Below are 27738 nucleotides of genomic sequence, written 5' to 3'. Positions count from 1 at the left end.
ATACGAAGACAATGGATACATGGAATTGCTTCTCATCTCCGAATCTTACCATCGTCAGACACCATGAATATGCAATCTGCTGCATACATGCAAGAGTTTTTTTTTTTAATTAGTCAAGTTCTGGTCACATATTGCCGTGGGGATTGAAAGTCTGTTTTGATCGATTTGTTTAAATATGATTGATTGCACAATCATGTATTAGTTAATAATGAGAGCAAACGAGAACTTTAGTATTTGACCCTAAAAATATACCAAAATGATTACACATATTTAAAAAAATTGTGATGAATTGTTTAATAATGACTAATTTCAAATATAGTTATGTAACAAAATGTTGTTAATCTTAGAGAAGGCTAGTGTTATAACTCGGAAGTCTTGTCCATCTAATAATATAAAACCTTGGATGCTTCTTCAATAAAAATATATTTATATAAAGTCTTGTATAAAGAAGAAAAGAGTTTAAAGGTCATTCTTTGGATTAAAAAAACAAATAGTAGATTATAATTTAAGAAACAGCCAAAATAAAATTGAATATATTATCCAATTTCAACACCAAATCTTGGCCAATTTGAATATTTAAAAAATAAAGAAGGAACGAAATGCATTAGCTTCTGAATCAAAATTCTCATTATCCTTGAAATTAATCGGTCCGTGTGGTAGCTTGAAACTATCTAATATTAATTAGTAGCTAATTTTGGAATTTAATTTTTATACATGCAAAACTATAATGTAAATCTTGAGCCTGCTCTGTTTTATTTTGTTAGAATTGAATTGTGCAACTAGATACAAATCTGCTGTGATTCTTTGGAATCACAGGACTCTGCTATTTCATATCGATTCATTCATCTGGTTAGAAATTCGTGTTTTTTAAATATGTGATTTTGAGATTCGTACTTTTCAACAAATGAAGGGGTGGATTTGGAATCACATGATCCTGCGATTCTTTGATAATCACAGCAGATTTATTTATGTGCAACTAGCCAGCTTAAATTTAGTAATGATGGTGAAAACTGAAAAGGTTAGTCATTTGTGAATCAAAAGGAAAAAAAAATAAGATAGCCGCAAAAGATATATTAAGACAAGTATATCAATTTGATATTAATAACTATTTTAATACATATGTTTGTGTCTTTATTGAACTATATATATCCAATAACAGAAATTTCATGTACACCTCTACCGTTCTACATCCTTATAAATTAAAAAATAATATTCATTTTATTCGTGTTCTTACTAAAATGATTTCATCCAAAACGAAAAAAGAAAAGAAAAAAAAGAGAGGAGATGTTCATATATATCTTCAATCAATTTACCCTGAGGTCATGGCCTCATGGGGTGCAACTTGGGAAAGTATAACTTGCATGTATTTATGTGGACAAACAATCTTTGAACTTTATACGGCCCCATGCATATATGGCCGAAATTTTTATTTAAAAGAAAAAACTAAAAATAGAAAATGTTGGTAGGAAATTCAAAAGTTATGGTGTGCCATGAGACATTTCAAATTAGAAAAAAAAAAAATTACTCATTAAACGCCATAATTCATACAAACCGGAAAAAAAGAAAAGAAAAAGGACCGCTATGATCCATTCATATTCACAGATTTAATTCAAGGAATGATAGACATGATAGACTTTAGTAAAAAAGTAAAAACTCTTTTAAGTATGGATGGTTCATGACAGTCAGTTTTTTTTTTTTTTTTCCAATTTGAGAAATGCACGCGACTCCTTCCTACCTTTTTATTTTTCAATTTCCCACGCAACATTTTCTATTTTCCTTTTTTTATTTTTCTATGAATAAAAATTTCGCCATATGTGGGCATGCATGTCAGCTGTGATGTCAACAAATTCAACTGTACAGATAAGAGCGTACCTCGATTGCGAATTACAGGAAACAACCACTACCAGTATGTGTGCTATAAAAGAGAAAAGACAAACCAAAATCATTGTTTGGTTGTGGGCTTGTGGTGAATCACAAATCATTTATGCCGCAGTGCTGACTTAGTTTGTAGTGGAAGATTTTGTTATCTTTAATTTCGAGGTTGGATTAATTACTGCAGTTAGGATTGTAAATTCATTTTGGATGCACATCAAAAGTTGAATGATTGCTATATATATTCGTTCTTCACTTAGTTTTTTTTGTCTTTCTTTTTTAAAGTAGCACTATAGCAGTCTTCACTTGATTTAGTCCCATAATTATAAATACAATCTAATAATAGACTCTTTTATATTTGATAAGACATAGTAACGACAAAAAGTAAGATAATAGTTCGCCTTCTTTCCAGTTCCAGATGCAATAATGCTGACCTCAAAGATTTCAAATTATTATAACATCGTAATGTTTTGAAAATTGTTCAACGCAGTTACAGTAGTTATGGTGCAGGGATATGGTAGTTATGGTGCGAGAACAATGCGGGAACATTTGGAGGATTTGGTTGGGGGACCATTATTAATTTACATAAAAATTGTTCACATCATAGGTATAATAATGTGCACCATAGGTATAAATACTTTCATGCACAAGTATTAATATTTTAGAGAAAAAATTTAGCACTGAAGTTTTTACGATACCCCAAACAGTTATGATAGTTACGATGCAGAAATTGCAGTACGAGAACTATTATGAGGGTCCAATATATTTTACTGTATATCAAGTGACTTAAAACTTCAACGATCCAAAATTAATAATCCTTGTGGAATAATACTTAAATTATATGAAACTTGATACATAGCCTACCCATTATTTCCAATAAAATATTTATAAATTTACTTTGAAAATATTATTTGTCTTTTAAAAACAATATCTCAAATTATCAAAATCTCCCTCAGTTGTAAAAGGCATATAGGCCTCCTGTGACCACAAGTAATAAAAATATAAAATAGATTCAATTGACAGCAGGCCAAGGCGTACATATATGCTGAGACGGAGGTAATAAATCCAAGGACTTCAAGAAATGAATAATTCTCTTGTACAATTACAAATATTGAACTATGATCTGCTCTGACTTATAACTTATTTGTAAAAAAATTATAGATGTTTGCAAAATATGGTAAAACATCAGCAAGATTTATTTAGATTTTGTTTCTTTATGCTTGATATTTTTTTCCTTTTAATTGGCCTTTTTGAATAGGAACTAAATCTCTTGCTCACGGAGTTTCTCCATTCATCTATTTCATACCTGATCTGATATAAACGATCATAATTAAAATATGAGTTATGTCTTTTAAAATTGAATTATTCGCCATATTAAATATGACTGTTCAGATTGAAATACACATAAAATGAATGGATAGATGAACCCTCAGGTGGGCAGGAGATTTCAGTTCCTTTTGAATATCTCGTCAAAGTCAATCACATTTTCCTTAATTGATATTGTGTTTATTAGCTGCACCAGAAAATATAAAAGTACAAATGAGCATTTGATGTTTTGCTATCTGGATATGTATTTTTTTTTATTATCTAAAAATACTTTATTTTTCAGTAACACACTAAATACTAATTAATATATAATCAAAATGCAAACAATCAAGGACAATTTTCCCATTGTTTCCTCGAACATTCATATACTAATCTCATTCATAAGAGTCCAGGGGAGGAGGTTGATTGTCTCCTTTTCTTTTCTTTTCTTTTTCTTTTTTTTGAAAATCTATGACAGAAGCTGTCAAGATCAGTGTAATAAAATGTGATCTATGTGACCACATATGCGTATTCGGTTGTAATCTGTATATAAATTTATATGCGGCCAATATATAGCGATTTTTCCTTTTCAAACTTTATATTCTATATTTCTACTAATTATCAACATAATCAATATTAGATAATTGATGTAACAATTAAATGACAACTAATCCAAATCTATACTTTTTATCAATTACACATAAGAAAAAAAAAATCTAAAAAGTAACATTATTTAATAGTTTATACTTCATAGTATTACATATTATAATAGACAAAGAGCAATTAATTTTATAAGGTAAATGAAGTCAATATACATATTTAAACATTTTATAATTATAATAATAATCAAAATCAGCTTTCAATTGAAACGAACGATAATAATTTTACAAATGAATATTATAAAAAGAGTAATCAAAATGAATAATTAGTATTTGAATATTTCTCGATATAGAATGATAGAATAAATCACAAATAAAAATAGAAGCATATAGTTTGGTTTAGTATATTTATCGTAGAAGACCATGTAGCATTAGAAATAAGAATAGAATTACAGAAGTCCATATAAATTGCAAAAAAAAAATCATGTAGCATAGCGGTAGCTATAGCGGGTCTCATATAGCGGTAAGCTATTATAGCTATAGCGGTCGTAGCTGAGTTAGCGCAATTTTATCTCATAGCTTAGCGTTTATGGTCCGGAAAAGCTATAGCGTAGCTATAGCGCCGCTATAGCTAGCTATTTAGAAGCCTGGTTATGATGCAGAAATTGTAGTACGAGAACTATTATGAGGGTCCTATATATCAAGTGACTCAAAACTTCAACGATCCGAAATTAATAATCCTTATGAAATAATACTTAAATTATATGAAACTTGATACATAGCCTACCCATTACTTCCAATAAAATATTTATAAATTTACTTTGAAAATATTATTTGTCTTTTAAAAACAATATCTCAAATTATCAAAATCTCCCTCAGTTGTAAAAGGCATATAGGCCTCCTGTGACCACAAGTAATAAAAATATAAAATAGATTCAATTGACAGCAGGCCAAGGCGTACATGCTGAGACGGAGGTAATAAATCCAAGGACTTCAAGAAATGAATAATTCTCTTGTACAATTACAAATATTGAACTATGATCTGCTCTGACTTATAACTTATTTGTAAAAAAATTATAGATGTTTGCAAAATATGGTAAAACATCAGCAAGATTTATTTAGATTTTGTTTCTTTATGCTTGATATTTTTTTCCTTTTAATTGGCCTTTTTGAATAGGAACTAAATCTCTTGCTCACGGAGTTTCTCCATTCATCTATTTCATACCTGATCTGATATAAACGATCATAATTAAAATATGAGTTATGTCTTTTAAAATTGAATTATTCGCCATATTAATTATGACTGTTCAGATTGAAATATACATAAAATGAATGGATAGATGAACCCTCAGGTGGGCAGGAGATTTCAGTTCCTTTTGAATATCTCGTCAAAGTCAACCACATTTTCCTTAATTGATATTGTGTTTATTAGCTGCACCAGAAAAATATAAAAATACAAATGAGGATTTTATGTTTTGCTATCTGGATATGTATTTATTTTTTGAATAATTATATTGATCCCCTCATCTCTGTCCTCCCATTTAACCCCGCACTCTCTCTCTCCAAATTAACTCCCTAAACTACCTTTTATCCCCGCATTAATTCCTCTAAGAATTTTCATTTATCCCCGCATTAATTACTGCCCTTTAATAGCAATCCCCGCATTAATTAACAATCCCCACATTAATTATACTGTCATCTAATAACAATCCCCGCATTAATTATACTATCATTTAATAACAATTCCTGCTAATAAATATTTATCAGTTTATTGATGTTCAAGAAAGTATTTATCATTGTTCTGACAAGTATTTATCCTTATTTCTGAGAAGTATTTATCATTGTCCCTGATATGATAATACTTTGATTTGATTAAACATTACTTATTGACAAGTTCAAGAACAAAGTTCAAGAAAGTATTTATCGTTGTTCTGACAAGTATTTACGATTATATATGGGAAGTATTTATCATTGTCACAGATGTTTTACTGTAAGTTGCAATTATGTCTGAGAAGTATTTATCCATGTAACATAAAGTATTTATTCATGTAACATAAAGTATTTATCATTATGTCTGAGAAATATTTATAATTGATATTTTACTGAAAGTTGCAATTATGTCTGATAAGTATTTATTCATGTAACATAAAATATTTATCATTATATCTGAGAAATATTTATAATTGATATTTTACAGAAAGTTGCAATTATGTCTGATAAGTATTTATCCATGTAACATATAGTATTTATCAATGTATCATAAAGTATTTATCCTTATGTCTGAGAAGTATTTATCATTCATATTGTACTGAAAGTTGCAATTATATCTGATAAGTTTTTATCCATGTAACATAAAGTATTTATCAATGTATCATAAAGTATTTATCCTTATGTCTGAGAAGTATTTATCATTGGGTGAGGGGATAGTTTATTTAATGGTCCCCAGTTGTGCGGGGACAATCCAGAAAAAAAGGAAAATTTGTGCGGGGATAAATGGCAAGTATTTATGAGATGATTGTTTATTTAATGGTCCCCAGTTGTGCGGGGATGATTCAAAAAAAAAGGAAATTTTGTGCGAGGACAACTAATGGATTGATTTATTCTTTCCTAAATAGAGATCATTGCATAGGGATTAACACTTTGCAAATTCACGATAAATACTTTGATGCTTCAAGTTAAATACTAACAGTTTTTGCGGAGCACTAATTATTGAGCAGTTCCCCCATGATATTTTTGGCAGTTTGTGCGGAGTTTTTTGCGGGGATAGACCTGCGGGGATTGTTATCAGGATCCTTATTTTTTTATTATCTAAAAATATTTTTTTTCAGTAACACACTAAATACTAATTAATATATAATCAAAATGCAAACAATCAAGGACAATTTCCCCATTGTTTCCTCGAACATTCATATACTAATCTCATTCATAAGAGTCCAGGGGAGGAGGTTGATTGTCTCCTCTTTTTTTTTTGAAAAATCTATGACAGAAGCTGTCAGGATCAGTGTAATAAAATGTGATCTATGTGACCACATATGCGTATTCGGTTGTAATCTGTATATAAATTTATATGCGGCCAATATATGCGGTCCGCATATTCGACCATATATTAGTATCGCATATTGGGCCGCATATTATTACTGTATATGATCTCATGCTTGTTTGTATGATATCGCATATTACCACATATTACTACATATTACCGCATACTTGTTTTTATATATATATTGATAGGGCCATGTAAACAAGGCCTTAGAAGAATGGATGTGGGTCATGAATAACCCGGCCTCGAACCCTGTTAAGGGCCAGGCCGGGACTAAGAATAAGACCCCGTTCCCAGTTCCGCCAACTCCGCATGACCAAGGCCCAAGGCCTGCTCAGAATGATCTCGGATTAGCGAGACAGACCCAAGGCCAAGCCCGCTCGAGAAGCCTTCTTGGCACAACTGGCCCGTAACACCTGCAAGAATGTTGCGTAGAACAAATTATGCGGAACTAACCCGCCCTCATGCGGACTCTGACAACGCGGAATGATTGTCAGAGAATAGTCTATATAAGCCCCAAATCCCGAGGTATGAGGGGCTGGACTTTTAGACAATAGAAGGTACCAACAGGTTAGAGTACGAGTACCTCAACAATTATCCTAAGTCACCACAGCGAGACTCGAACCGGACCTCCCGAGTTGGGACGAGTCGAGCCGTCGAAACCACCAGAACATCACGATCTCATCCTCCGGGACTCGGTCTGTATCAACCAGGACTCGGTCCGTATCATATATGAATTCTTATTTTAAAATTCGCATATATAAGTATGATAAGCCAAAATTGTATCTATTTAAACCTAGGGTTAGGTATGTAAATTAAGCCAAGTTTTGGTTAAATTAGTTTAAATTAGGTTTAATTAGGTTAGAAATGTCCAAAAGTTCAAGTTACTGCCCTAGTTATGTTTGTTTTACAGGTAATCAAGTGTTTGGACCTTAACGAAGCAAAACGGGTGAGTTAGCACGAATAAATGAGCTTCTGCCAACATTTATTGCGGCCCGAAATGGAGTTATTGCGGCCCGCAACCAAACAAGTCAGAGCCTCTTCATTACAGCACAGTTATTGCGGCCCGCAACGCACTGTAGCAGTCAGCCAAAAATAGAGTCTGAACTTAAAACGGCCATAACTTTTGACTCGTAACTCCGATTTAGGCTTGTGACCAATTTTTGGAAAGCTAACGAGAAGATCTACAACCTGAGAATATAAAAGGAATGTATTGCGACCCGCAAGGACTTTTATTTCGGCCCGCAAGGACCTCTTCAGAATTTTTCTGTGCAGTCTGTTAACTGCTACAGTACATTACGGCCCGCAATGAATGTATTGCGGCCCGCAATTAGGTCGGTTCAGAGTCCGAATTTGCTATTTTTGGTTGGTTATTTCTAGGTTTTAGAGGGGGCTATAAATAGGAACCTGTAGAACAGATTGGGGGACGTTTTTTAGGCAGAATTTCTAGGGTTTTAACAAGGAAAAGCAAGGAATAGCAAGAAGAGAGAAGAAGGGAGGAGAGATCATTGATCAACCGGTTTTATTATTTTCTTTTCTTCCTTTGGAACTCTTTTATTCTTTTGATTTCATTTGTGCTTTAGCCATGACTGGCTAAAGGCTTTTCTAGGGTTGATTAGGGTTGTACTTGAAACTTTTGTTATGATTTAGTTGGTTTTATTTTATATATTCTTGTTCTTTATTATGATCTATTCTTTATTTTAATTGATTGTGAGGACTTAATCGAAATCACATGAAACCCTAGGATTTGGTATTTGCAATTGAGAAATTGAATATTAGGTCCAGACCATAAGGAATAGGGTATTTGATAGGCTAAGTACCGAGAGGTGACGCTTGTCTTATACGGGCTTTACCTAATAGTTTAGAGAATTGTGTCAAGTACCGAGAGGTGAAAGATAGTTTTCTATATTTATTGGGACAGTAAGAACTTAATGACTTTAGATTAGGGTAGCCAAGTACCGAGAGGTGATATTTATTGTAATTTAAAGATGATATTAATATAGAGATATCCCTTTGTACCTACAACACCCAACTGTGCCTTCATAACTAAAAGAACAAATTTAATAAACCAATTAGTCATAACACTAGTGGATAGGAACCCTAAAAAACCCTAATTTCTCATACTTGTTATAAACCGAATTTAGCTTTAAGACTTTAGTTTAATTCAATTTAATCACAACCAAACCATCCTAAAAACAAACAAATTCCTTTTATTTTCTTTTACTAAATTAAATTGATTAGGTTAGACTTGAAATTCCGACTTGTCCCTGTGGAGACGATCCCTAAGTACTCCTCGATAAGGTTGTACACTTGCAACCAAATTGAGTGCAATTTAGGATTTATTACTTGCATTGCATAATTCACATCAAAGTCCACATAAAAATATGCATATATGGCCGCATATTGCATATGCGGTATGCGATGACGTTCCGCATACTGCATAGAAATTGTATTTAATAACATTGGTCATGATGCAGAATTCAATGACAGAAAAATTTATAAAATTATTCCATTAAAATTATACATGATTCAAACTTAATACAAATTAGTCCGTATCCCATAAAATATTTTTTTTTAGTTTTGATCTGGATCACCCGATAAGAAATTTGGGTCAATTTAGTTCGTGGTGGAACGCACATCCCTTTTTAATATTCGTATTAGAGCAGCTCTGACGGCCCGGATCAAAACTCTAAATAAATCTAATTGTTAGTGCACCGTGCACCATTCGACAGAGAACGAGAACTCAGACAAATATATTTTTCAGAAATAAAAATTAAGTTTCATATTTTTTTTTTCTTATGTCATAGGAAATAAATCTGATGTGATTCCAATGGAATAACAGGATCCTGTTATTATGATCTCAACCATTTAACTTTCTTGAGATTCGTGTATACAAAAGTTTTTTCATTGAAATTCGCGAATGAAAAAACTTCGAATGGTTGAGATTGGAATAACAGAACCTGTTATTTCATTGGAATCACAATAGATTTATTTCCACATTATAAACACCCTCATCCATTCGATTCTACTCACCTTCCTTGTTTAATATGATCAACGGGTTCATATTTTTTTTATTCTTTTTCCTCATCTTTTAAAAGACCGATTTTTTTATATATATCCAAAAATTAAATCAAATTACAAAAAATAACCGAAGCACCGTTGAATTTCGATTATTACCCAATCCGGTTATCCAATAACCGGATTTGATAGAAATGTCCGGTTATCCACTCCCCGGACTCAAAATGCACAAATCCGGTTAATGGTTAACCGGATTTGTGCATTTTGCCTTTTTTTTTTTTTTTTTTGAAAACAGAAATTTTTTTTTGTATTAAAATATTAGAAATATTGAATATATTTCTTTGAAAATAGATAGAATACAATATAATTTGATTTATTAGAAAGACTGCAACAAATAACCCGGATCAATATTTTTCAGATCGGATTTTTCGCAGCTGTAAGAAAAATTAATATATTTTTTTATGTGTTATTGGAAAAAAATAAAAATAATTAGATTCTGAGTTATTGATCCCGGTTCAAAAGCCACTTCTAGGTAATTCAGAAAATATTGTGATCCTTCTAGTACATTTAATTTATAAAAAGTTGTATCTATTTTTGAAAAAAATCAAAAACTTTAATTTATTTAATTATTGTTTTTCAAAAAGAATTCTCAAAATAGATACAACTTTTTATAAATTAAATGTACTAGAAAGGTCACAATATTTTCTGGATTACCTAGAAGTGACTTTTGAACCGGGATCAATAACTCAGAATCTAATTATTTTTATTTTTTTCCAATAACACATAAAGAAATATATTAATTTTTCTTACAGCCGCGGAAAATCCAATCTGAAAAATATTGATCCGGGTTATTTGTTGCAGTCTTTCTAATAAATCAAATTATATTGTATTCTATCTATTTTCAAAGAAATATATTCAATATTTCTAATATTTTAATACAAAAAATAAAAAAAATTCTGTTTTCAAAAAAAAAAAGAAAAAAAAGAAAGGCAAAATGCACAAATCCGGTTAACCATTAACCGGATTTGTGCATTTTGAGTCCGGGGAGTGCATAACCGGACATTTCTATCAAATCCGGTTATTGGATAACCGGATTGGGTAATAATCGAAATTCAACGGTGCTTCGGTTATTTTTTGTAATTTGATTTAATTTTTGGATATATATAAAAAAATCGGTTTAAAAGATAACATATATTCCTATTTCTTTTAGAAGATTTCACGATGTTAATGTAGGGGTGTCAATGGCACCTTTTTATCTGTTTATCTAATCCGTGTCATATTCGATAAAATAAGTATAGGTATTTTTTTTTTCGTAAACTTACCGCATATTAATGAGCAATGAATATTAATTCTCCAACTATTGTTGATAGTTGTGTTACGCTTAATTAACCATTAAAACACGTAAAATAAGTTTTAGCAAATTCAAATAAAATTTAGATCTTTAAACACGTATATATATTTGTGAAGTGAATGTGTTTTAATGTATTATTTTAGTAAACCCGTTATTTACCCGCTACCGTTTCGTTATCCGCCAACTATAACGAATAAGGATAGACTACAAATAAAGTTATTCATAACGGATAAGAATAGAGGACGGATAAGGACAATTTGTAATGAATACAGATATGAAAATGCTTCTATTCGATTCTTACCGTATCCATTGACACCGATGTATTTCTAGAGTTATAAAGAAATAATTATTGATGTCCAAAATTATTTGACTGTGAGAGTTTTCTGAAAAATATAATTATAAAACTTAATTAATCTGAACTAGATATTAATTTTTTGGAGCGAAGTCTGGTGAGAGAATTCTAATATCTTTTAACCAACTCTTTTGTGAAACACAAACAGGGACTAAAAAGTGATACCAAAGGACTAAATTACAATTCTTATAAAGTCTAGGAGTAGTGCTGATAATATACTCGATGTATACTTTACCGAAGTGTAAACCCTTCTAGTCTAGGGTTTATCTTCTCTTATCCTCCCGTTTGTTTCCCCGTTTCTCCTGGTGCTTGGCCATGGCGACCCGAGCTCTTCTCACAAAGCTATCAGCTTTCCCTCTCATTCCCACTTATTCTCGCGCCTTCTCCACTCGCTTTCGTTCCGCCTCCACTCTCCTCCGCGTCCGCCCTATTCTCTCCTCTGTCGACCAGCTAGTTCTTTTCAAGCAACCAAGCGGTATCAATGTGCGATGCATGTCTACTCAACCAACAACCTCGTCTTTGAGGGATTCGAGCCCTAATTTCAGCAATCGGCCTCCTAAAGAGACAATACTTCTAGATGGATGCGATTTTGAACACTGGCTTGTTGTTGTGGATCCGCCGCCTGGTGATCCCTCTAACCCTGATACTACCAGAGACGAGATCATCGATTCTTATATTAAGACTCTTGCCAAAGTCGTGGGAAGGTATATTTTTCTGTTCATTAGTCACTACTTCAATTACCCTTGAAGTTAGGGTCTTTAATGTTTGTTTCATTTAAGAAGGATTACAAGTTTTATTTATCACCTATAGTGCTATGAAAACATTTTATATCAGATGAATTTTACTCTTTAAACAAGAACAATAACATTTTTCCTTGAGAATGGAATATGGCATATTTAGTAGTCCTGTGAACTCTGTTCAGTTTATCTGTTGTTATGGTTGGTTTCCTCGTTAAATTGTTGTTCTGTTTATGGTAGTTATGTAATGTTGTTAGATTTATATGCAACAGCATTCTTATATTCTCTCTCTATATATATATTTGGATTTGTTTAAGAACACCTCTGCCATGCTTAATGCCGATGAAAATTAGTTTTATTTAGCTTCAGTACTTGATAATGCATTTTTAGTTACATCTTTTACTGTCCCGGAGACAATGAGACTTTTTGTAGGTTCTAAAGTCATTTGTAATTAGTATTGCACTTGGTTTATTTGGAAATGAATGGAAGATGTTGCATTATTGGTTTCTAAGTTTCCTTTCCAACGTGACTTTCCTAATTGCACGATTGTCAAATAGCGTATATTAGTTGATGAGATAATTAAGATGTTTATCAATGGGAAACACAAGTAGTTCTAGGCAAGTGTAGCTTCAGGCATATTAAGTTTATTATTGTTAAGTTATTGATCCATTGGTTTTAGGGTAATTTTAAAATTGACTGGTTTACTTCTTGGTCTCTTCTGTTTAGGAAATACCAATACTGTGGAAGCACCCGAGTAAACAAAAATTGAACCAACAAAAACTCAGTGGCTTCTGTTATGCAATAAACTGTTGATGAAGTTTTTTTAATATTTGTTTTGCAGTGAGGAAGACGCAAGGATGAAGATATACTCGGTGTCAACTAAGCACTACTTCGCTTTTGGTGCACTTGTTTCTGAGGAACTGAGTTACAAACTAAAGGGTATGTACTGTGTGATGTTCTATTTTATTTCTTGCATCTTCCCTGATACTTGTGTGGACCTTTATAAAAGCTTGATTATGTTTTGCAGAACTGCCAGGTGTTCGTTGGGTTCTACCTGATTCTTACTTGGATGTGAGGAACAAGGATTATGGAGGTATTTTTTTTTACTTTTCTTTGGTTTGATAATTTGAGATTGAACCTCTTTTTAGTGTTCCATGACTGCGATTTGTTTACTTATTGCTGTCATTAGATTGTAAGGTCTATTTTAAAGTAATGTGCTGTGCACAAGGACACATCTAGGCGATCTTTCACTTTAAGCACTCATTGTTGGAGTTGGATAGGTGAACTTAGATTTGTTTGTCTTGCTTGTGGGGAAATTAGGGGTTGTGGGGGGTAGTATTGTACTAGTCAGGAAAGACAGTGGTACATATTAATACCTACAGATGTTCTTTTTTTCCCCTGGGATATATTAATTTGAAGTTAAATAGCTTAAATGTATTTCAATTCAGCATGTAAAATTACACATCGGTTCTGGTCTAACATTTTACATGAGCTCCATTGTAAGCATAACTAGGAAATTCTTTGTAAAGCAAAGCTGATTTTGTAGCCATCTTTTAAATACTTGCAGGGGAGCCATTCATAGATGGTCAGGCCGTGCCATATGATCCCAAGTATCACGAGGAGTGGGTGCGCAACAACGCCCGTGCAAATGAGCGGTCAAGGCGTAATGACCGCCCCCGTAATTTCGACCGCTCCAGGAGCTTTGAGCGCCGTCGTGAGCAACAGAACTTCCAAAATCGCCCCATGAACTCTCCTCCCCCTTCAAATTTTAATGCCCCTAGCGGAGTGGAATCGAATGTGCCACCTCCCCCATCAAATTTCAATGCTATCCCGGCTGGACCGGGACCTAATGTACCCCCTTCTGCTTCAGGTTTTAATAGTGGCCCTGGAGCTGGACCAAACATGCCCCCTCCCCCTTCAAATTTTAATAATAATGCAGGACCTAACATGCCCCCTCCTCCCCCTTCGAATTTCAATAATAATACACGACCTAACATGCCACCTCCTAATTACAATTACAACCACCCGCCACCACCGCCGACCCCAATGGGCAATGCAGAACATGGTGCCTACAAAAACCAGTATGGCGGTGGACCAGGCATGAACCAAAACCAACAAATGCCTCCAAATCCACAAAGCTATCAGGGCAGACAATCCTACCAGCGAGGTCCAGGTGCCCCCCCTGGATACCCTGGACCAAACCCTAACCCTAGACCTAATCAAGGCAACTTCTATCAAGGTGGAAATCCTAACCTGAACCCTGGACCTAGTCCATATCAGGGAGGTGGTGGACCGAATTATCCGGGTGGTAACCAGGCTCCCCCACCTTATCAAGGAAATGGTAATTACCAAGGAAACTATGGTGGTCCCAGTGACAACTATCAGCAGGGTGGACCTGGTGCATATGGAGACAGTGCGCCCCAAGGATATCAGGGGAGAAACGTGCCTGGAAGGGATTACTAGTTGTACTTCAACTCAAAAGGATGCTTTGTCCAGGGTATTTCGAACTTAATTTTTGTGGGTACTATGTGGTAGTCGAAGTTTGTTGGATGTCTTCCTATATGAAGTCATTCTTTGAGGAATTAATTATATTTCAGGTGGTTGGGTTTGAACTCAGTTAGAAGTATACTGGTATTTTGCTCCTTTTAGAATCACTGTTTCTTAAATAAACCATCCTGTTATATGATATAATATGAATGTTGTTTGGATATGTTTATTCTTAAACCAAGGCGGAACATATTTTTCATGTGGTGTTTTGTTATCTAAAGTATCGTGTTTGTAGAAGAAAAATGGCATGCATGCTTGTTGTGGTATTTTCCTGTATCTGCTTAAATGCAATGCTTAGAATGTTTTCCAATTGAATAATCGTGTTATTCTTTGTGCATGTGCAAAAAGAGGAGCATCAGCATGAAATGGTCTTATGCTTGCATTAGAGTCGGCTAGTATAACATCGGTGTCATTTCAGTCTATATAACACCAACTTCAGAACCTATTGAATCGACTTTAAATAGTAAATCTAACCATTCAAACTGATCTACTTCATTGGTTTTGCATTTCATGCAAAATTTATATTTTTTCGAAATTTTTTAGTAGCAAGTCAAGCTGTTAAATGTGTGAATTTTAAGTTAATTTTAATACATTCATTTTTTAATATTTTATCGCTTGATTTGATATTAAAATAATTCAAAAATATACAATATTTGCATGTAAACGTATCACTCATAAAGTAAATCTGTTTGAACGAAGTCTATTCAATTAATTTTAGAATTAATGTCATACAATATTGATGTTATACTAGTTGGACTCAAGCGAGTCCGACTAATACTTGTGATTGCTCTGTTGCGGCAAGATTGACGGGTACGGATATTTATGCAAACCAAAATAAATGGTACCCAGGAAAAAAATATTAAAACGAAGCAAATAACAGTATATTCCAGCGCCAGCAAAAACAATGCCGACTAGTGATTACAGTATGTCCACAAGCCATGCTACACAACATGACACCATAACACTATAAGACCCACAACAGAACTGAAGAAAATGGGCTGAATGCTTCCAAACCAAGAGATACACTAAAAGCCCATTTAATACCTAATTAATTAACCCAATCAATTAGAAATGAAAAATGAAAAAGAAGCACATCATCAAACCCACCACACCGCTGTCTACGGCGGGTGCCATTTTAAAATACACAAACAACTGAACATGGAATGATAGACCAGAGGGATAAAGAAAGACTCTGCCCCCTCATGGAAATGGTCATGGCAACTTAGAAGAAGTAAGAAGAATTAGAGGAACCACCAAGCTGAAACCCATCCATGGCTGGTTCATCCACTGGCGGCATTGGTCCGAAAAGTGGGCTATGCACATATCCTTCATCAAAGAACATCCCGTGTTGTGAAGGCGATGTGTTCTGGTAAGCATCAAACTCACCAGCATCACACCAAGAAGAGTTCCCTTGCTGGATGCTCATATCCTCAGTTTCATACTGGTACTGCTGGTACTGATACTGGTTCTCCTCACTGGCTAGTGGGCTCACCTGGGCTTGTGCTAAGGCCGTGACCGGGTCCATGACCTGCTGGAGCTCTTCTTGCTGTGAATTGACTTGTGTACCGTGGGATGAATAGTATGGGGACGGGATGTCAGGGGAGAGGAAGGGAGTGATGGAAGAGCCAGGAGGGAGGTCAGGGTATGCAAAGTTTGTACGTGCACGGGCCCCACGAAGGGTACGTGCTGCACGATCATAGGCAACTGCCGCCTCTTCAGCCGTATCGAAGGTCCCAAGCCAATGACGCTCTTTTGTTGCAGGATCTCTTATCTCAGCTGCATATCTGCCCCAAGGCCTACGCCTCACACCCAAGTACTTTGTCGGATTGCCTCCTATTTAATTATAGTTCCATGTTAGTCATGTTATATTGTCTACTGACTGGAGCGGTTAAAATTATGCCCGATACTAAAACATGTTGGTATAGAGGTAAAATGAGAATGAAGTTGTATGGAAAGTACCAACCTGATCCGGCATTGTTGTCCTGTTGCTGTTGCTGTTGCTGACTACGACGCTTTGATTTTTTCGAGTCTGAGGTGGTGCTGGATGAATTGAAGAAGTAAGAGAAGTCCATCTGAAAACAGTGAGTGTGTTTGTCTCTGTGTCTGTGTGTGTGTGTGAGAGAGAGAGAGAGAGAAGGAAGAGATTGGGTTTAGTTGCATGGCTAGGTGAGGGTAGTTAGTGTTTATATAAGAATGAGGGAGGTTAAGAAGTTTTCAATTGATAATTTGGGGCTTTGTTTTAAAATTTTAATTTGGTAAGTTGGTCCATTTTGATTCGATGTGGAGGTCCACTTGAGGGGTCAACCTAATTATTTGTCTACATCATGGAATTTGGTGTTCTTCCGACGAAGAGATTTTGACATCTTGTTATCATACTTTTGTTTCACCTTTTTGTGTTTAGCAATTTAGTTCACATTCATGCATGGTAAAAATAATTAAAGAAAAAGAAAAAGAAAACACATGTTATGTTACTGTTACCTCGTGAGAACTGAGCTATATATATTTGGTTAAGTTAGATTCAGTTAAGATTTGGTATAGGAAACTTAGACCAGAAGAGACCAATTTGAAATTAGAAAGAGGTACCATACCATTACCTGGTGTGGACCACCCATGATGAAAACCGACCACGCCTTCCCCTCTTAATTAGAACTTAAAATTTGATTAAGTACTTATAATACTAATTAATTAGCAGCAGGTGGAGATATAATCATGGTCTGTACTGTATTCCTCTTCTTCTTCTCATGAGAGTCAAGGTCAGACTACAGGCACATGCAACCCTTGCAGTACCATCAACTAATTTGATTCATTTTACCCCTTGAAAATTCCCAATTGATTTTTTTTTTTTTATTATTATTGTTAAGTGTCCTCATTGACCGTCCTCAGCATAGCTTATTCTTCAAAAATATTTGCTCTGCAAATATATATAATATAACCTCCATGTTATAGGAAATAACCCCACCTTTTTCTTCCTTTAGGGCCTGTTCGGATGTAATCCTGAAAATACTGTTCACGTGGGAAAAAAAAAATTCACTCAGACTGAATTTTTTTTTTCCCACATGAACAATAAATTTCAGTTCAAACTTTTTCTATTCCCGTTCCTATTCCCATTCTCACTATGCAGCCGAACAGGACCTTAGTAAGAAATTAAATAAAAGAGAATATATCAAGAGTGGGGATCCAATTACACTCTTTTTTAGTGATACCGGATTACACTCTATACTTTTAAAGTCCAAACAGTTGATTCAAACCGTTCAACATGATAGGTATATTAAAATATGCTTGTAGATCAAATTTTACATTTTTTGAATATTTTTACTATTTATTAAGATGGGTACAAAAATTCAACGAGTTGAAAACAACGATTTTGTAAAATACTTAATAAATAGTTAAAAGAAAAATTTAATGTAAAATTGGATCTGCAAGCACATTTTAATATATCCATCATATTGAACGATTTGGATCAACTGTTTGAACTTTGAAAACTTTGATAATGTAATGTGTAATCTAATATCACAAAAAAAAGAGTATAAGTGGATCCCTCCTCGTATATCAATATAACCTATTAGTAAGGTGTGTATATATTAAAATTTGCAATGCATTCTATCATCATAGAGAAAATAAGAGAATCAATCTTTGGTGTACTGACTAATAAGGTAACGTTTTTTTTTGTGTGTGTGATTCAAAATCTCGTCAAAAAAATTCTTATGAATATTTAAAGTTGAGAAGGCTTAGATGCTTATTTCATCTAAAAAATAATCATAGAGAGAATAATCATTCATTTGATCTCCATCTCCAACATGCACACGATGTGCACTACAAGTTTACAAGTGAGGCAATGGAAGTGGGTATCATGACTCATGAGACTTGATTTGACTTGACTATACTAGTTATTCAACACAAAATGTCAAAAAAAAATTTAACAATAAATTTGTTCTCATCAGAACTATTTGTTTGGTAACTGTTATGTTGAATATTCTCATGATTAAGTTGAATGATAAATTTTGAAATTTCTCTCTAGGAAGCAATTATAAAAGAGGTATGAAATATATTGACTTCTAATTAAACTTGATAAATCTCATTATTGATGGCATTAATAAAAATTAGCTTGTATCAAATACTAAAAAAATACTCCAAAATTTGTTCAATTAAAGCTCCACCATCGGTCAATATAATATCAAAAGTTGAAGGAGGGTGTGTGGAAGAGAAAGGGATTATTAAGAAAATCTTGATACAGAAGGGAGAGTAAAGACTGATAAAATTCACAAAATTGGCTGTGAATGGGTTTTATATTTTAATTAATCTTCCAAATACAAATAAATATAAATATAAAACATGTTAAAAAACACAAATTATGAATTGAGATTTTAAAAAGAAGGACAAAGTAATCCGTTTACAAATGGGACATCTAAATCACGGAATCAGCTTGGGTCCGATGGCTATCGGACCCAAAGTGATTCCAACGGGTTCTCTCACCGTCGGATTTGCTTTAGGATTCATGTGTACGGATTTTAAAGCAGATGCAAAATTGCGGGCGCGAATCTTAAAGCAAATCCGACGGTGAGAAAACCCGTTGGAACCACTTTGGATCCGATGGCCATCAGACCCAAGCTGTTTCCCTAAATCACACAGATAGCGGATAGTGACATAGTTGTCTTACTATTTTTTTTCTTTTATTTCTTCAAATCATGTAAATATTTAGTATCTATAAAAACTATAGAAAGATTAGAAATAATATATTTTTTTTAAACAACTGTTTGGATGTGTTTCAAAAGGTTTAAGAATGGTTGAATAGAATATAGTTGTATAAAAGGTTAGAGAATCGAAAACTTGGATTTAATTTAAGTTTTTGTTAGGAAATAATGTAGAATCAAAAATTTAATTTGAACTTTTTTTTTCATGTTGTTATAAACTTAAATCAAATCAAATCAAATCTTATTAGTTGCGGGGATATGAAGTTTCCGAGTAATGTTAAAATTAGGATAATACACTATTCTAGCAAATGGGTCGCATCATGGTCTTCATGGATTAGCAGTGCAATTATTATTATTTTTATTATTCATAATAGATTTATTTATAATGAGGATGGTTGAAATGTCTCATTTTTTAAAAGTCCACATCCTTTGTACTAACGTATTGTTTGAGTTAATTTTTGTATCGTACGATCAGAATTTGGGCCAATCTGGCCCACACCTATAACACATGGAGCCTGTAATATTAGTGCGGATTTAAATCGAACGATCCAGATCTAAACTCAAAAGTTTGAGTTAACTCACACGATACAAATTCCATTTTTTTTTGCTTTCATCATGCTTCTATTTTTTAGTTTTCTGATAAAAAAAAACCTAAAATTTATATGTCAAAATAGACGTTAGATGTGATTTATATTAATATCTCTATCTGCACATAAAATATGACTTTTTATTTTAATTTTATATGAATCAATAAGTTAATAAATTAACATTCAAAATTTATCCATATCAGTATATTTTTACAAGCTTTTGATACTAATTAAAACAAAATCAAAATCAAAATCACACATAAAAAGATGATGTAGATCATATCTAATGATTTTATTTTTACATTTAAGTTTAAAAATTTGAAGTTGTAGGTTTAAAAATAAAAGTATAATGAAATAAAAAAGTGAAAACTTTAAACCCTTATAGTAATTAACTAATTATTTTATATTATCAGCATTATTACAATTAAATTAATATCATCATCGTCATCGTTATAAATTTATAATAATGATGATGATGCGATGTGTTTTTTTTTATATATAATTCATCATTGCATTATTTTAGATAACATCTTATAACTTCACGGCTGAACCCGAACCTGAACCCGAACCCGAACCCGAACCGGATCATTTAGCATTGGACCCTGCCACGTTAGTCTTTCCTATTTCGGGATTCAGTCGGCACTCCAAATCCAAAAGGACCCAGTAAAGATGATGAAATTGAAAAGAAAGAAAAAAAAAATTAGAGCATTGGTAAAGATATTAGCAGAGCTTATTTGACTTCATACAACGTTAATTATATATTAAAATTTGTACAACGAATGCGCTGCATGAAGTCAAATTAGCTCTGTCAGTATCTTTACCCGTATATTATATACGAATTGCTGGGCAGCTCAAATTAATTAATTGTCGGCAGATAAATAAAATTTAAAATTCACCTATGTTTATTTAAGAGGGACCCATTTACCAGCAAAGTTTGACCGAACAACTCTTCAATGTTGACTGCCATTCGCTGCAATTTCCTATGATTGTTCAGTGTATTTTTCTGGGTTCTTTTCTCTAATTTATGATAATGATGGTCCTTTTGCTTAGAAGAACAAAATCCAAGCTTTGAATAAAGAATAAACGATAATGTACCTACCTACTGTGAGCTTGAGCGTCCCATTTGGAGGCCAATGAGTGATGAAATGATGAAATCTTTCAAGACCTATGATTGTTCTCTCATGCAATAGAAGGCTTCTAAAAAAGAAAAAGGAAAGGGGAAATAAAATGATTAGGAGAGGTTTTAAGAACACCACATGACATGAGATCTCTTAGAGACATTTCAGAAACAGCATTTGGTGTTGTCATGTCTTTGTCTGGTGGGTACCATAGTCACAAGATTAGCAAATTATAACCAAATTATACTCGAATAATTTGTTTTTTGGGTGATGCCAAATCGAACGCTGAATTATTCAGTTGACTAAATTAAATCCAAATAATTCGTGAATTTTACAAATTATTCGCAAATTTTTCCCATAACATTTTTTTCTCTCTCTTGCAGAACAGAGATTTTTGGTCCGAATAATTCCGATCATTCCCGAATTATACCCGAATTATTTTCGAATTACGAATTTTTAACCTCACCAAACCAAATCTGAATAATTTATTTGTCATATGGTGGGTACCACAAGAAGTCAAGAACTAAAAATGAAAAGGAGTGTCGGTAGGTGTAACACACTGTAATGTTTGGATACCCGCCACAGAGGATCCGGATTCCTAAGGAGAAGAGAAAACCAAAGTGCATCACATGATTAGTTGGGTTCACATAAATGATGGGCATGTGCTCTTAACTTAAATCATGGAAATTTCCATTTTGTTAAATTTTGGCAAAGTATATGAATTAAAGCTTTGGCACATGAAAAGGCCATCGGACCTCTAATCACACAACAATAATCATTGATTCATTGTACCAAACAAAAATATTAGCCTACTTTTAGTTTCTTTAATGTTGGTACTATATTAATTTATTCAATACCTTTTAATGTTCGTTACTTTATATATCATATATCATGAGAAGGGATTCAATTACACCCTTTTTTTAGTGACACCGTATTACATTTTATATTTTCAAAGTCCAAACAATCGATTCAAACTGTTCAACATGATGGATATGTTAAAATGTACTTGCATATTAAATTTTATATTTTTCTAATTTTTTTTACTATTTATTAAGATGGGTACAAAAATTCAATGGTATGAAAACAACGATTTTGTAAAATACTTAATAAATAGTAAAAAAAATTAAAAAAAATATAAAATTTGATTTGCAAGCACATTTTAATATATCCATCATGTTGAACAGTTTAGATTGACAATTTGAAATTAAAAATTAAAAATGGAGAGTGTAATTCAGTGTCACCAAAAAAGAGTATAAAAGCCAAATAGCCAATGAATATCACAAAGAAAATGATCATATAATTGGTCTTTTCCTCTCATTATTGCTGAATGATCAAGAAATTATCTTATTCTCACTGAATTTTAAAAATATTTCTAATTTTTGAGGTAATATTTAAAATTAGAGTTCTCATCCGTGCTTCGTCCCAAAAATAAATAAAATATTTATTTAAAATTTAAAATATAAAAGAGAATTTTTTATAAGATAACTTTGTATTCGACAAAGTTTAAACACATAATTGTTATTCTCAAAATATTATAGATGTTTATAAATATAAACAACAGGATTAATTCCATTGTAATTCATTCTATAAGAATACAAAAAATTTGCTATTGATCTAACACTTAAATTACACCTTGCATATATCAAACACAGATATCTTTTTAATGAAAATAGATAGCAATTAATAACACAAAAGTCATCCGATTAACATAAATACAAAGAGAAAGCAAAATCGGACTTATGAGAGCATAGTTTATGTGGCATGATTAAAAAATTTGTACGCCTAGTCCTCATTAATTACAGCATATAGATGTTTATATTAAATCATCTCAAAAACATGTGTCAGGACCTTTTATTATAATTAAATGATATAAATAAAACAAATCAAGATTTTCGGCTTAATTTGATAATTATGACTTGTTGATTTTTTTTTCCTTCCTAAGTTGAGTTGTGATTTCTCACACACAAAGTGTCATTAACTATCTTGAACAAGTATCTTCTCAGGTAGAGGACAGTAGGGCCCACAACTTTAAGGTTCTAATTAACTCTCAGTACTTCAGCTTGGGTCCGATGGCCATTGGACCCAAAGTGGTTCCAATGGATTCGCTCACCATCGGATCTGTTTTAGGATTCGTGCGCACGAATTTTAAAGCATATACAAAAGTGCGGGCACGAATCCTAAAGCAGATCCGATGGTGAGCGAACCCATTGGAACCACTTTGGATCCAATGGCCATCGGACCCAAGCTGTTCTCCTCAGTCAGATCTAATTAAATCCGGTGCTTCTTTGACTGTAGAAGATTTCCTTTAAGATTCGTGCAAAATTAAAAGAACAATCCAGATCTACTAATTCTAAAAACAATTAATGCCATATGGGTTTTGCATACAGCTGATTCAATTCAATAAGTTTCATGTTGTTATTGTATTTGTATAGTGCATTAGAAGGAATATGTTCTTCAACCATGTTACCTTTTTCTTAACAAATCATAACGGAAGCATGGAGGAATTAAGGGGTAATCAAACAAATTTGTAAATTAATTGAGTTGTATTTTTAATGATAAATGGTGGTTATGGCCGTTTGCTTTTGAATTTAAAACAAGAAGAGTAGTTTTTATGCCTTAGTGAACAGATGATTGGGTTTAACGTGAAGCATCCATCAATTAATTAATTAATTAATTAAATAATTTCATAGATACGATTCCTATTGTCAGTGATAGATTGTGAATATCTCACAGTCCACAAACTAATCATATTTCTTTTCATTATTTTATTATTTTGTTTTTTACTTTTAGGTAATCTCAGTTTTCATATTTCCTAATAATTAAATTGACTGTTATAAACAAATATTGGGACATTTTAAATTGCACAACATTTCCAAGTAACTCTCAGAGAGATCTACAACTTTCATTTATTTTTTAAGGTTGTTAGGCAAGTACCTAACAATAGAAATATGCTTTAAAAGAATATCCAAAATAAAAAATAAAGGAAGCGTCTAATTGTCCACAGCTAGTTGTCCACAGTTTGTCTACAAAAAAACTGACATTTAACTTGTGCAAATACCGTAAAACTCTTCTTTCATACTGTATATTTACACAATATATCACATAAAATATGTCAGTTAATAAAATATCAATCAGCTAATATTCAAAGTGGTCCCAATTTTGTTAGAAACAGTTTGCAACTTGCTGTACTTTCGGAAATTGCAGTTATATGAAGTTATTGGCAGTTAGTGTTAGTTATTAGCAGTTATTTCGACAAAACACGTGATAAAAAGGCAAAATTAAATTTTCTGAATATTTTTTTTCTTTATTTAATGAACCCACAAATAAATCATCAAAATAATGAATACTATAAAATTGACCCCTTTAACTATAAATATAAAATGTACAAACTATAAAATTGCAATCATGCAAAATTCACATATGAAAATGATAAATAAAATGTAAAAAGTATCAATTTTCAATACTGTAAAACTGTGAAGTTAAACTGTGAAAACAAAACGTAAAAACTATAAAAATTCAACAATTTAAAATTAGCAGATGAAAACGATAAAATAAAATGTTAAGAGTATAAAATTTAAATACGATAAAACTGTCAACTTAAACTATAAAAACAAAACGTACAAACTATAAAATTTCAATAATGTAAAATTAGCATATGAAAATGATAAAGAAATATACAAACTACAAAATTTCAATACTGTAAAACTGTCAACTTAAACTATAAAAACAAAACGTACAAACTACAAAATGCTAATACTGTAAAACTGATAGATGTAAACTATAAACTAATTGAATGTATACAACAACCAGAACATCAAAAATAAAAACTATAACACTTCAATACTATAAACTGACATATGTTAACTACAAAGATAACAATTGCAAACTATAATACATCATTGTTCAACAAAAAACAACAGTTCAAAAGCATCTGTTTAACACAATCATAATATTTAGCACACAAATATATATGTTGAATCGTAAATGATGTTCGCCACTGCTCTTCAATCCAAATCACAAATGATGAAGATTATAGATGATTCGTCGTGTTATTATTTCAAAATTGAAATCAAATACTGTAAAACAAAATATCGAATCCTATAAATTCTTAAATCAGAAAATTCAAATCAACGATATTACAAATTCAGCCTCCCTGTTTGACAGATTTTGTAAAATATTGTATAGCCATAAGATGAATATTGTAAATCCACAAGATGAATACTGTAAAACAACAAGGTCAATATTATAAAACAACAAGATGAACAGTCGATCCATCAAAAATTAGAAAACCAGACCAGATCGACAGCTGACATATTAGATCAACTTAGATTAGACTCAAAGTATTACCAGATCGGATCAAGATCAACCAGAATATCTGTAAAACTAAACTAGATAATAGGGAGACTATACAATTACCTGAATCTCCGTAAAACGCCATAACGAAAGAAAAAGATTAGGTACTAAAAATAACATAAATACGCTAATTGTCAAAGTCTCTTCAACCAGATCCACAAAGCGGGAATAAGACATCATCTCGCGGCCGTTGCTGCCGTCGCGGCCATCGCTGTCATAAAGGGAGTCTCCGTATAGAGAATCCATCATACAACCGAAATTTGAGCTCGATAAATTCCTCTACCATTTAATCCTCGATTTTCCCTTCTCTCTCTCCTAAATTCCTTTTCCGCTCCTCGGGTTATTGATTTGAATGAATAATATTCAAGGGATTAATCCTGTTTGATAAATTCCTTAGCCGCTCGTAGGGTTTTGTAAAATAAAGGGATTGGTTCATCGTTGATCGATCTGGAGTTTCCTCGAGTTATTGATTTGAATGAAATTTACTAGCGACACTTATTTGAATGAAATCGCTACCAGCTTGATTGAAATCGCGACAAAATATAGAGACAAAATCATAAAGAGGAAGGAATACGTCTCAGAAAGTAGAAAATCTGATCGGGAAGGAAGGTTTGGAAAATGAGATTCAAAAAAGGAAAGGGACGATCGGAAGAAGGAATGTTTAAATACGCGAGATTTCGGAAGGATTTGAATTTCTTTTGAAAGGTGGGGACATTGGCCATTAAAATCAGTTAATCGCGAGTGGATAAGAAGCTGTGGACAAAACGTGGACAGAACTACAGAAGGCTGTGGACTAGAATCTTTTCTCAAAAATAAATTCTATAATGTATTAAGGACTTAATTAATGCGTCCGCTTGTCTACTTGTTATAACTCAAATAAATGATTTAACTTCTTTGTTTTAATTTCTTTTGTGTTTTGGAGGAGAAAAAATAAACCAATTTTTTGTATTTAAAAAGTAAATTTACGCCTCGCTTTAGAGAAATTAAGATTTATTTTATATCATTATAATTTTCTTACTATGCCCTTGTGGTAACATCTACAAGTGACGAATATTGGAATCAACTGACCCTCATTTTTCTGGACAAGTATCCTCTCCAATATTGTAAAACATTTCCTTCACTTTACGGTTTGAGATTAACTCTCACCCACTTTGAGATTCGAGCTAGAGCAAGGATAGTATTATTTGGCTTTAATATTCGTGCCAAGTTAAAAAGAACGGTCCAGATCCAGTAATTCTAAAAGATTATCTATTACGGTACCAGGGAGGATCTGAATTCCCTTTTTCTCAAGAAAAATAAAACTAATTTTTACATAATTTATTCTTTTTTATTTAAATATTATAGAAAAATACATAATTAACCCTAAATTCTTAAGAATGTTTTTATGGCAATGACATCCGTATTTTTGAAAGTAACAAATTAATACAATACTTTCTTAGGGATTCGCATTGCTAATTAATCTCATTTAAATATTTTTGCTTATGTTCCTCAATAAAGGTTGGGATTGAGTCGCTGTTGTCATGCTCTATCTATAGGATAAAAGATATTGATAATACTGTTTTTAATTGCACACAACACAAGTATTGTTTTTAATTTTATACAACACAAATAATAAAGTTAAAACGAGAAAATATCAAGGTATAAATAAGGTTTTAATTGTTTATATTTAATTATTTATATATGATTTTATATATAATTTATAATAAAATAACATGATACTACAAAATTGATTTCTATTTTCCATAGAAAATTTTTATATGATTGATCTTCATATGTGTTTGACTTTCAGAGTTCAAAAGTCCGACTTCACACTGATTGATATTCACATGTTTTAATTTTTTTTTATTTATATACGATATACGATTTTATATATAAATTAGAATAAAGTAATTAACATGATATTATAAAATTGATTCTCATTCTACACAGAAAACTTTTATATTATTAATCTTCACATGTGTTTAACTTGTATAGTTCAAAAGTCAGACTTCACCTCTGATTCTGCAGTCAAAATTTATCTTATATATATTTAACTGAATGCAGCTGAGTGAACTTGCACCGCCATTTTCAATGCCAATCCAAATAACCTTGGCACCTTGCTAACTATACATAACTAGTGCAATGGCCAATGGGACATTACTAGTGCTAGGCTCCTAGCTAGCTAGGTA

General features: G+C 32.5%; 2 protein-coding genes across 2 annotated transcripts; one reads left to right on the top strand and one right to left on the bottom strand.

Annotated features, from left to right (window-relative positions):
• Window positions 1–11764: 11764 nt before the first annotated feature.
• On the top strand, window positions 11765–15041 carry LOC144550944 (uncharacterized). The gene is made up of 4 exons (XM_078298702.1): window positions 11765–12241; window positions 13116–13213; window positions 13302–13367; window positions 13842–15041. The coding sequence occupies exons 1-4, from the start codon at window positions 11853–11855 to the stop codon at window positions 14735–14737; spliced, it is 1449 nt and encodes a 482-aa protein (XP_078154828.1). The 5' UTR covers window positions 11765–11852; the 3' UTR covers window positions 14738–15041.
• Window positions 15042–15682: 641 nt separating this feature from the next.
• On the bottom strand, window positions 15683–17157 carry LOC144552023 (ethylene-responsive transcription factor LEP-like). Its single transcript, XM_078300132.1, has 2 exons — window positions 16785–17157; window positions 15683–16654 (listed from the first exon to the last, which is right to left on the bottom strand). The coding sequence occupies exons 1-2, from the start codon at window positions 16891–16893 to the stop codon at window positions 16044–16046; spliced, it is 720 nt and encodes a 239-aa protein (XP_078156258.1). The 5' UTR covers window positions 16894–17157; the 3' UTR covers window positions 15683–16043.
• Window positions 17158–27738: the final 10581 nt, after the last annotated feature.

Source organism: Carex rostrata, chromosome 3, assembly GCF_964058835.1.
Source record: "Carex rostrata chromosome 3, lpCarRost1.2, whole genome shotgun sequence".
Lineage (NCBI taxonomy): Eukaryota > Viridiplantae > Streptophyta > Magnoliopsida > Poales > Cyperaceae > Carex > Carex rostrata.
This window is presented reverse-complemented; position numbering and strand designations above follow the sequence as displayed.

What these genes read in the sequence shown, in the direction of transcription:
- LOC144552023 (XM_078300132.1), bottom strand. Translation starts at nt 16,893, where the DNA reads ATGGACTTCTCTTACTTCTTCAATTCATCCAGCACCACCTCAGACTCG. An exon ending in GGACAACAATGCCGGATCAG is followed by an intron (nt 16,655 to 16,784) that starts GTTGGTACTTTC and finishes ATAATTAAATAG; the next exon opens with GAGGCAATCCGACAAAGTAC.
- LOC144550944 (XM_078298702.1), top strand. Translation starts at nt 11,853, where the DNA reads ATGGCGACCCGAGCTCTTCTCACAAAGCTATCAGCTTTCCCTCTCATT. An exon ending in CTTGCCAAAGTCGTGGGAAG is followed by an intron (nt 12,242 to 13,115) that starts GTATATTTTTCT and finishes TTTGTTTTGCAG; the next exon opens with TGAGGAAGACGCAAGGATGA. An exon ending in GAGGAACAAGGATTATGGAG is followed by an intron (nt 13,368 to 13,841) that starts GTATTTTTTTTT and finishes AAATACTTGCAG; the next exon opens with GGGAGCCATTCATAGATGGT.